We start from the raw sequence: 11,920 nt of genomic DNA on the forward strand, positions 1-11,920 counted from the left end.
ACCCCACTCTGGGGCCAGCCAGAGGTGGTATTTGCCGGTTCTCTGAACTACTCAAAATTTCCGCTACCAGTTCTCCAGAACCTGTCAGAACCTGCTGAATAGCACCCCTGGGTCACACCAAATTATTTTTCTCTCTATAAAGTCACAATAACACAATAATTGTGTATGTATGTAAAATCATAGCAGGAACTGGTTTAGGAAAGCAATATTTATTGTGAACGCTTTCCCGCCCAAAAAGTCTCTTACATTGGTCATAATCATATTTCCTAACCAGATATCCCACTGTAAACCATGTTTGTAGGGTCCAAGGCCCATTTGGGTAAAGTGCTTAAGGCACTATCAAAAGTCTTGACTTCTTTTGCTCTCAGCATCTTTTGTAGTTCTAAACAGAAAAGAAAGTTCTGTTTCTCAGTTTATCATGGCATGAAATGTCAAGAAAGATCATTGATAGCTCAGTGTTTGCCATATTTGAGCAGGAATGTACTAAGGCTGGATGGTGAAGTCGCCCAATGGATCCACAAGGCACAGGGACTTCCTCAAAGCTCTTCCCTCTTTTTTATAATGATCTCCCTAATCAGAGCAGCTATATCCTGCTTGATGTTTTCTATGGGTTCTTCAGGCTTCAAGTATTTCACAACTTTACCTTCAGGGTTGATGAGATATTTCCAGAAATTCCACTTAGGTGCCTTTTTAGAAGCATCTGCAGGAATCACATAAGATGAGGCACTTTTAGGTCACAGACAGCAGGGATGTGATTTGGAAAAAATGCAGGCACTCAGTTGGGATCATGCTTTAACCAATATTAACAGAATTTATGGATTTCATTTTCTCATTCTTTTTATAGACTAATTTGAAACTATCAGCTTGTACAGGTAGTCCTTGGCCTACGACCACCATTGACCCAAGATTCCTGTTGCTAAGCAAGACAGTTAAGTGAGTCCCCCACATTTTACAACCTTTTTTGCCACCGTTGTTAAATGAATCATTGTAGTTTTTAAGTTAGTAACATGGTTGTTAGGTGAATCTGACTTCCCCATTGACTTTGCTGGTCCCAAAAGGGGTTATATGACTCCAGGACACTACAATAAATACATGCAAGAATCCAAATTTTGATCACATGACCATGAGGATGCTGCAATGGTCGTACGTATGAAAAAGATCATGTCACTTTTTTCAGTGCCATTGTAACTTCAAATGGTCACTAAATGAATGCTTGTAAGTTGAGGGACTGCCTGTAATTAAAAATTGATTTCAGAACAATATGTGAACTCAGTGCCAACTACTCATATTCAGATCTGATCATTTTTTCAGGTTTCCCTTCATAGGACTTATCATAACCTGTCAATTATTATTATTTTTTTTAAAATTTGATTTATATGCCACCCTTCTCCGGAGACTCAGGGCGGCTTACAATGCGTTAAGCAATAGCCTTCATACTTTTGTATATTTATACAAAGTCAGCTTATTGCCCCCACAAACTGGGTCCTCATTTTACCTACCTTAGAAAGGATGGAAGACTGAGTCAACCTTGAGCCTGGCGGGATTCGATCTTACTTTAATTGCAGACAGCTGATGTTAAATTACAGAGCTCTGTCTGTTGAGCTATCCAGGCTCCTGAATAATTTCATGTTATTTTTAGTAACTGTTCCATTATTCTATTTCCTTAGCACTGTTTTCTCCTTGCATCTTGATTTCCCTATCCTCTCCTGCCTACCTCCAATGCAGTGGTGGGTTGCTACCGGTTCGCCCCGGATTGGGCGAACCAGTAGCGGCGGTGACGGGAGGCTCCACCCACCCGCCCAGACGTCTCTACGCATGCAAACCACTACTGCTCCAATGACTATGCTTTTCTTCCTCTGTAAAAATTAAAAAACTCTATCAAAAATAAACCAACAGTCTGTCCTAAATTGTATGATAATATGCATCTTCACCAATCCAGAAGCTTCAACAATACCGAAGTATTCCCAAAAGTAATAAGCAATATAAATAATTACTGTTCAGGTTCTGTAATCACAATGATTAATCCAGTTTAATAGAATTATTCTATTCATAATATAAAGCATGGGATAAGACCCACAATTCTTGTTAATAAATAATCAAAGACTGACTAGAGAAGAAAAAATTCTGGAAATTTTGCAGAACTGGGTAAATTGATACGTTTCTTCTTTCTACTATTAAAAAAACAGTGGATGTTGTAAAAAAATTGAAAAGCCTCTAGAGTTAATTTGATATTTGTGTACTCTTTTTCCAGAAATGGTCTCTCTGAATAACTGGGCACTGCCCCAGATATCTATCAAGTATTTATGGTTAATAACCAATGTTATTCAATGCGTAGAATGGAGCCAGAATTGGTGAGCAGTAAAATGACTAGCAGAAGACAATAGAAAATCTGGTCAAACGTAGGGGTAGGGAGGGCTGTGCTGTCCAAGCAAATTTATTGTGAATTTTTTTTTAAAGAGGTTTGCCTTGATTTATTTCTAAAACTGGGAGTGACTGGCCCAAAATCATCTGTTCAGCTTCATGGCTTAAGCCACACTAGAACTCATAGTCTCCTGGTTTATAATGTGGTGCCTTTAATACTGCACCAACCTGGTTCTTTAATTTGGTTTATACCTTTCAATCAACTTTCAGGAATCAAGCCATTCTTGTTTCTACCACATCTGTATATTGCTTTCAAGGAAATAGAATATTGGAACAGTCACTAGAAATAACATGGAAATTGACAGGTTATGATAAGTCTCTCAGAGGAAGGGAAACCTGAAAAAATGATCAGATCTGAATATGAGTAGTTGGCACTGGGTTCACATATTGTTCTGAAATCAATTTTTAATTACAGGCAGTCCCTCGACTTACAAGCATTCATTTAGTGACCATTTGAAATTACAATGGCACTGAAAAAAGTGACTTGTGATCTTTTTCACACTTGCGACCACTGCAGCATCCTCATGGTCATGTGATCAAAATTCAGATACTTGGTAACTGGCATGTATTTATGACGGTTGCAGTGTCCCAGAGTCATATGATCCTGTTTTGTGACCTCCTGACCAGCAAAGTCAATGGGGAAGCCAGATTCACCTAACAATCGTGTTACTAACTTAAAAACGGCAATGATTCATTTAACAACGGTGGCAAAAAAGATCGTAAATGGGGGTGGCGGCTCACTTAACTGTCAACTCCATTCAGCTGTGACTTTCTCAGTCTTTGCCTTCCTCTTGACTCATTCGCTCTACCTTCATAATTGATTTGCAGTTTGATCCTGTTACATTTATACATGTCAGAACAGTTCCACTGTACCTGTCAGTGCCAGCCTTGGAAAGGCTTGTGTATACACACATAGATTCTCTGCATCGGTGACTGCAAGCATTTGGTTTCTTTTTAAAAAATAAAAGAATTCTAAAAAGATTCTTAGAGTGCACAAGAATGAGCACTGGGTATATAAGCACTTCTTGCTATCCATGTGCAGGTCCTCCTTGTTTTTCTTGATATCAATTTTAAACGCAAAAGCTTCATTTAGGAAAATAATAACTGTTCTATTTGAAGAACTAGGCGTGGAGACAAAAGGCTAGGCAACAACTCTTTATTAATTACAAGAACGGCACAACCGGTGCCTCAGAACAAGAACAAAAGGTTTGACAGCTCCTTAAATAACAACCGGTCTAGAGAACAGCCAATCACGCAGCTCCGCTTTTCCCGCTTCTAGCCCAGTGCGCTTTAACCAATCACGGCAGGGCAGTGACAAGGCAGACTCTGCCTGCGTCGTAGCGGTGAGGACTTAACACTCCTTCCCACCCGGATGGCGCATGCGTAGTCCTCCAAGTACGTCGGCCTACGTCGGCTCCGCCCAGACCTTCTCAGTTCGGGGCCGGTCTCCGATGGAGGCGGAGACGACCTGCTGTCCTCCACCAAGCTGGTAGGCCGAGGCTGCGACGTGGGCGGAACAACTGTCGTCGCGGGAGAACTCGAACGAACAGGTGAGTTTGCCGACGAGAACGCCTCGGGTTGAGTAGTGGTGATAAGCGGAGTGTGTGTTGATGGGTTGGAATTCGGTTCGTGCGGCTGAATGTACTCGTCGGTTGGTATTGCCTGTTCACAAGGAAAACTGGTCCCTGGGAGGATCCTCCTCCGGAGTTGGTTCACATGCCGCCGCCACACTCGTCCATCGGTGAGCTGGACCCTATAAGAGTAGGGCCCGGTTAGTTGGCTGATATGGCCCGGAACCCACTTAATACTAGTTCCAAAGTTTTGAGCGTAGACTGGGTCCCCTACAGCGAAAGACCAACAGTGGGAGGAAGACTCTTTTGGGACATCTGGTGCGTACGCAGGGTGCAGTCGGTCCAACACTGTCCTGAGCCGCCGTCCCATGAGCATTTCCGCCGGACTGGCCTTGGTGACTGGGCAGGGAGTAGTATGTTGAGCCAGGAGATATTGATTGATTTTTTGGTGCCAATTGATAGGACCCAGGCGGCTCAAGGCCTCCTTGGCAGACCTCACGGCCCGTTCCGCCTGTCCATTCGCGGCCGGGTGGAACGGGGCCGTGGTGGTGTGGCGAATGCCCAGCTTGGCCACAAACCGCTTGAAAGGTGCCGATGTGAATTGGGGCCCGTTATCGGTGACTATGGTATCGGGCAGGCCGTGCGTTGCGAACAAGCTCTCTAAAACCCTGATGACTGCCTCAGTTGTTGTTGTTGTCATGCTGGCCAACTCCACCCACTTAGAGTGGGCGTCCACGACCACTAGGAATGTGTGTCCCTGGAATGGACCGGCAAAGTCCATGTGGATGCGTGCCCAAGGGGCCCGGGGAGCCTCCCATTCCCGAACTGGGGCCGCCGGAGGAGCTGGCCTGGATAGTTGGCATTGGGGGCAAGTGGCTACCCACTGTTCGATCTCGCCGTCCAGGCCGGGCCACCACACATAGCTGCGGCCCAGGCCCTTCATTCGGACAATGCCCGGGTGTGAGTTATGGAGGTGGGCTAGAACGGGGCGGCGTAATTCCGGAGGAATAACGACCCTGTTGCCCCACAGGAGACAGCCCTTAAGGGTGGAGAGCTCGTGTTGTCTGCGAAGGTAGGGAATAAGTTCGGCCGTTACAGGTCCCTTAGGCCACCCCCGGCGAACCCAATCTAACACTAGGGAAATGGTAGGGTCCTTAGCTGACCCAGCACTAATGTCTGAAGCAGTAATCGGAAAGTCGAAGTCCTCAATGAGGAGGACCGACATTGTGGGAGCTGGGTCAGTGTCGGAGGCTGGTATTGGGCAACGGCTGAGGCCATCGGCATGTCCGATGGCCGAGCCAGGCCGGTGTACCAGGTGGTAAGTGTAAGCAGCCAGGAACTCAGCCCAGCGCGACATGCGGGGCGAGAGAATGATAGGCGTTTGTCTGTCCCCAGAGAGAAGACCTAACAGGGGTTTATGGTCGGTGACCAGGGTGAATGGCCGGCCATAGAGATAGTCATGAAACCGCTTGACCCCGGCGACCATCGCCAGGGCTTCGCGGTCCAATTGACTATAATTTCTCTCTGGGGCAGACAATGTTCTAGAATAGAAAGCGACCGGGGCTTCTACACCCGATGGGAGAATATGGCTCAAAACCGCGCCTAAGCCATATGGCGAGGCGTCGCAAGTCAAGGACAAAGGGAGGCTGGCATCGTATTGGACGAGCACAGCCCGTGACGTCAGAGCGTCTTTGACAGCCTGAAATGACGCGGCAGCGGAGCGACTCCATGCCCAGGGCGTCTTTGAATCGAGGAGGCGGTGCAGGGGCTCGGCCAATGTAGCCTTATGTGGGAGGAACACAGAATAAAAGTTTAGGAGTCCTAAGAATGCCTGCAGCTCCGCCTTGCATGTGGGTGTGGGGGCGTGCTTAATGGCCGCTATCTTTGACGGAGTGGGGTGGATCCCTTGGGCGTCAATGAGGAACCCCAGGAACTCCACCTGAGGTACCCCAATGACGCATTTTTGTCTTTTGAGGTGGAGGCCGGCGCCGCGCAAACGGGTCAAGACGGCCCGTAGCTTGGCAAGGAGATCGGACTGGTCTCTAGCGGAGACCAGTACGTCATCAAAATAGGGTACTACCCCGGGAATTCCTTGTAGCAATCGTTCCATGATGCTTTGGAAAATTCCCGGGGCCACACTCACACCAAACTGAAGCCGGGTGCATTTAAATGCACCTCGGTGGGTGACTATAGTCTGGGCCATGGCCGTAGGCTCATCAACGGGGAGTTGTTGATAAGCTTGGGCCAGGTCCAGCTTAGCAAACACCCGGCCGTGACCCAGCGAATGCAGCAGATGCTGCACCACTGGCACCGGGTAGGGGTTGGCCTGTAACGCCCTATTTATGGAACACTTATAGTCGGCGCAGATCCTAATGGATCCGTCCTGCTTCAAGGGAATGACGATTGGGGTCTCCCAATTAGAATGGTCAATGGGAACTAGAATACCTTGGGCTATGAGCTTATCCAGCTCCTTATCCACCCGTGGTCTCAACGCTAGCGGCACCCTTCTTGGTTTGAGGCGAACTGGCATCACCTGGGGGTCTAATGTAAATGATATGGGCCGGCCCGTGTATTTGCCCAATTGGTCAGAGAACACATCAGCAAACTCGCGGGCCAGAATGGATGAAATATCAAGGGATAATGAATGCACGCCGGAAATGGTTAAGTTTAAGGCGGCAAACCAATCTAGTCCTAACAATGTTGGTAATTTGTCCTTCACCACAATTAAAGGCAACCTGCCGGAGAAGGACTGGTAGGACACCTGAAAGGTGCCATATCCCAAGGTGGAGATGGTCTTCCCTTGATAGTCCTTTAAAAGGACTGGGCATGGCTTGAGCCGGTGTTGGGACACCCCTGGCAGTAGTTTGGTAAGAGTGGACCACGCTATGAGGGACTTGGAGGAGCCGGTGTCGACCTCCATGCGACAAGCCGCTCCTTCCAAAACTACCGTAAGGAAAAGCTTGTTGGTTGAGGACACAGAAGTGGCGTGGCTCACAGCAACATCCAGTGGCTCCTCGTAGCGGGTCACGGCAAAACACTCATCGCGTCGAACAGCAGCCTTCCGGCCCCAGCGTCGATCAGTCAGCGGAGCGGTCGCGGTCTCAGGCATAGGCGTAGGCGCTCTGCAGACCCGCGATAGATGACCCCTTTTTCCGCAGCGGCGGCAAACGACTGTCTTGAATCTGCAGTCGGCTCTGCGATGGTTGCCGCCACAACCCAAACAATTGCCCAAGGCAAGCTGTTTGGGCTTGTTGGACGTCCCCAGCTTCCGTCGGGTTGCTCTGAGGCGGCTCACTTCCCTCTCTTCATCGGAGGAGTCAGCTAGGTCCTCTTCATAATGGACTGTCAGAGGTTTCACCGCAGCAGCAGAGGGAGCCTGGAATCGTTGGATTTCGGCGGCCGAACGGCCTGACATTTCAGCAGCCCTAGCTTCATCCAGGGCTACCTGCAGGGTCAGTTCAGACCGTGCCAGGAGACGCCGTTGTAGTTTCAGGTCTTTGATTCCGCAGACCAACTGATCCAGCAGCATTTCGTCCAGGTCTCTAAAATCGCAGTGGATCGCAGCTGCCTGCAGGGACGCCATATAGTCGTTCACAGACTCTCCCTCAGTTTGTGCACGCTGCCAAAAGGCATGTCGGCGCGCAATACGGGACGGAGCAGGGGAAAAATGGTTCTTCAGCCTGTCTAACAACGTCTCCCAGGGAACATCGAAAACTTGCTGTGGGGCTGCTAAAGCCCTGGCCGTACCGAATATCTCACTCCCACAGGAACTGAGGAAATAGCCTCGTTTGCGAGCGCTAGAAAGATCAGTCAGTGCGTTCGCCTGAAGGAAGCACTCAAAACGTTCCATGTATGTGTCCCACGTTTCGGTAGCTGGCACGAACGGGGAAAACACTGGCAAAAACGTCGACATGGTCGGTGGTAGTAGGTGACTGAAATACGTACTGTCCAGCCGTCGCCTTAGTATCCCACCTTCGTCGCCAATGTTCTATTTGAAGAACTAGGCGTGGAGACAAAAGGCTAGGCAACAACTCTTTATTAATTACAAGAACGGCACAACCGGTGCCTCAGAACAAGAACAAAAGGTTTGACAGCTCCTTAAATAACAACCGGTCTAGAGAACAGCCAATCACGCAGCTCCGCTTTTCCCGCTTCTAGCCCAGTGCGCTTTAACCAATCACGGCAGGGCAGTGACAAGGCAGACTCTGCCTGCGTCGTAGCGGTGAGGACTTAACAATAACAATAAAGCGGACTTCTGTAAAGTGCATAAATTGGGCAAATGAATCTTTTCATTCAGACAGATAAGAGTCACTATTTTGCAATGTACTGGTTAGTGATATGTGTGTGCCTTCAAGGCAGTTTTTAACTCCTGGAGACTTCCTAGGCTAGTCTCTGCAGTTTCCTTGGCAAGATTTTCAAGGCCAATTTGCCATTGCCCTCCTTCTAGGGTTGAGCAAAAGGGACTGGCCCAAGGTTATCCAGCATGCCTAAGGCAGGACTAGAACTCACAATCTCCCAGTTTCTAGCCTGATGCCTTAACCACTACTAAACCACATTGGCTGTCAGGGATTAGTTGTAGGAGAAGATAAAGAACTGCACAATGTAAATAAGCAGGAGTGGGCTTCAAAATTTTTAGCAAGGGATTCTCTGCCCGGTTGCTGGTTGGGTGTGGCCATGGTGGTCGTGGCCATGTCAGCATCCTGCACCACGGTGGTGGGGGAGGGGGAGGGGAGCGTTTTTGGCCTCCCTGGGCTCCGGAGGCTTTCCTTGAGCTTCCGGGAGGACGAAAATGGCCTCCCCGGGCTCCAGAGGCCCTCTGGAGGCTGGAAACGGCCCCATTTCTGGCCTTCCTGAACTTCCGGTACACCTGTTTGTTGCCCTCCCTGAGCCTCTGCATGCACCCTGCACTTACCTGCATCCAAAATGGGCTGTGTGGGACAGTGGTGGGTTTCAAAAAATTTTACTACTGGTTCTGTGGGTGTGGCTTAGTGGGCATGGCATGGCTTGGTGGGCGTGGCAGGGGAAGGATACTGTAAAATTTCCATTCCCTCTCCAATCCAGTGGAAGGTTACTGCAAAATCCCCATTTCCTCCCAATCAGCTGGGACTTGGGAGGCAGAGAATAGATGGGAGTGGGGCCAGTCAGAATTTTTACTACCAGTTCTCTGAACTACTCAAAATTTCCACTACCAGTTTTCCAGAACTGGTTAGAACCTGCTGAAACCCACATTTGGTGTGGGGTGGAAGGGCAGGGTAGAGTGGGGTGGCAGGGCCAGCCAGGAGTGGGATTTGGGGGTTCTCCGACTGCACAGGATCTTTGCAAGAGGTTCTCCCGAACCCCTACGAACCCCAGCAACCCTTCCCTGTAAATAAGTATATTCTATTTCAAATTGCAGATTTATCTAGATAATCGTTTTTCTGGGATTTTTGCTGGCATTCTGTTGTACTTTTCAAGAATATTTGAAGAGATTTAGGTAATAGAAAGTTTTTTAAATAGAAACTGCAAATCCAGCGAATCTGAAGTCTGTATATGTTTCTGCCTAAAAGTAACACTACAGTAAAAGACACAACATGCAGCTTAAGAGAGACACAAGCTTACCTATCAGAAATTTAAAAGCTGGCGATGCTTCAGTACCTAGAATTTTTATTTTACTGAAGATGGGGAATGTCACTCCATAATTCGATTTAGCAAAATAAATGATCTCGTCGTTCAGACCTGGCTCCGTTTCCCCAAACTGATTGCAAGGAAAGGCCAACACAGTGAAATGGGATGATCCAAACTCTCGCTGGAGTTCCTGCAGCATGATGTAATTTTTTTCTGTATGCTGGCAGTAACTAGCCACGTTTACAACCAGAGTTGCCTTGAGACAAAATAGAAAATTAGAAAAGAAGTTTAAAAAAGGACGCTGATCAGAGCGCTGCTCATAAGTATCTTCTAATCTCATTTATCTTGGCTATTTATCATTTACCAGCGCAGTAAAGTCTAGTGTTCAGATCAGTTTCACTATTAAAAAAATAGACAGCATTTAAATCACAGGTATTAAGTAGAAAGCAAAGCACTTTTTAGGTCACTTTAGTTTATGTGAATTTACGAAACATAAGCCTACTTTCTCCCACTGAAATAAATGTTTGCCTACCATTGCAAGCATTGAGAACAATCTAACTTCAATTGTTCAAATGAATGTATACATTTAGCCACCAAATTCAAGAATTCAACAATGGTTCAGTGACAAAAACACAGACCTACTGACTATGCTTACATTTGCAGTCTTTATAATAAAATAAAGAACAATATGAGAACTGGCTTATCAAACCAGACCCTGTTGGTAACTATCAGATGCCTCTGCAAAGTTTAAAATTTGGAACTGATTCAACCAGATCCAGTTTTTAAACTTTGCAGAGGCATCTGATAGTTACCAACAGGATCTGGTTTGATAAGCCAGTTCTTACATCATTTTTTATTTTATTATAAAAACTGCAAACGTAAGCATCATTAGTAGATGTCCATTTTTGCAGAGGATATTCCTGGTCCCTAAAACCAGGTAGTAGAGAAAATGAACCACTGAAACTTTTCAATTTATCTCAGCAAGTATTACATTTTAACTTCAGTACCTTGGATTTCCATTTCCAGGTATTCCTAATGTGCTACTATTGCACGGAAAATATACAGCAGCAAGCCTGCCTAAATCTAAAAAAATTGAAATTACTTACTTTGCCTCGATATCTCTCCAAGGACATGGTTCTTCCTTTCCAATCCTTCACTTCAAAGGAATAAAAGTCTTTGTATCTGGGTTTTAAGAACTTGAGCTGTAGCAGGCCCAGCAAGGCTGTGCATAACACCATAGAAATGAAAATAATGAAAACCTTGTTTTTCAGCTTTGAGCTTTTTAGCGTATGCGTTGCTAGGGGCAGAGACGGCTCCATTTTGGAGAATTTTTTAGGGGAAGTTTCAGCAGGCCTGGAATGTGAGGAGGAGCTGAAGCCCAGCCACAGAAAGCTGGGATTGGAAGAAAGCTGAGAATGGGAGGGAGGGAGGGAAAAAGAGAGAGCAAACTGTATTGTCTGGCTGAATTTTTCATTTTGTTTTGCTGTTCAGATCTGATTGTATAAGAGGCTGTTAAGGATGGGATGCTTATTTGTAAAGTATCTACACCAGTGTTTCTCAATCTTGGCAACTTTAAGATGGGTGGACTTCAACTCCCAAGCATGGCTGGCTGGGGAATTTTGGAACTTGGTCCACCCATCTTAAAGTTGCCAAGGTTGAGAAATACTGAACCACACAATCATATTAGGACATTTTAACAGATGTCCCTTTGGGCCCATTGCCCTAAAACCACTAAAAACCCTGTATTTAAAAGTATATCAGCTTTCTCCAATCCGGAGCTGTCCAGATACAAGTGTTTAGAAGTTTTCATAAACTCCCAATCATTGAGCTAACTGGAGCATAATGGGAGTTGACCAGTGGTGAAATTCAATTTTTTTTACTACCGGTTCTGTGGGCATGGCTTGGTGGGTGTGGCAGGGGAAGGATACTGCAAAATCTCCATTCCCACCCCACTCCAGGGGAAGGATACTGCAAAATCCCCATTCCTTCCCCACTCCTGGGGGAAGGATATTGCAAAATATCCATTCCCACCCCACTCTGGGACCAGCCAGAGGTGGTACTTGCCAGTTCTCCGAACTACTCAAAATTTCCACTACCAGTTCTCCAGAACCTGCTGGATTTCACCCCTGAAGTTGATGTGCTATACATCCTATGGGCTGGGAAAGGTTATAATACATTGTAGATTAGTTGTTCACTGTTGGTGATAGTTCCACTAATATGAATCCTTCAGTGCCACAGGTAGTCCTTGATCTACAATCATTTGTTTATCAAATGTTTGAATTTACAAGGACACTGACAAAAGTAACATACAAATGTTACTTGCA

At 46.6% G+C, this 11,920-nt stretch overlaps 1 protein-coding gene across 1 annotated transcript; it reads right to left on the minus strand.

The window, feature by feature from the left end:
- Nucleotides 1-440: 440 nt before the first annotated feature.
- On the minus strand, nt 441-10,915 carry GPX8 (glutathione peroxidase 8 (putative)). The gene is made up of 3 exons (XM_070935885.1): nt 10,703-10,915; nt 9,591-9,852; nt 441-700 (listed from the first exon to the last, which is right to left on the minus strand). Exons 1-3 carry the CDS (start codon nt 10,913-10,915, stop codon nt 537-539), a joined length of 639 nt encoding a protein of 212 aa, XP_070791986.1. The 3' UTR covers nt 441-536.
- Nucleotides 10,916-11,920: the final 1,005 nt, after the last annotated feature.

The sequence above is a fragment of the Pituophis catenifer genome, unplaced genomic scaffold (genome assembly GCF_029215685.1).
Source record: "Pituophis catenifer annectens isolate HBS135680 unplaced genomic scaffold, rPitCat1.0.hap2 SCAF_2, whole genome shotgun sequence".
Classification (NCBI taxonomy): Eukaryota; Metazoa; Chordata; class Lepidosauria; order Squamata; family Colubridae; genus Pituophis; species Pituophis catenifer.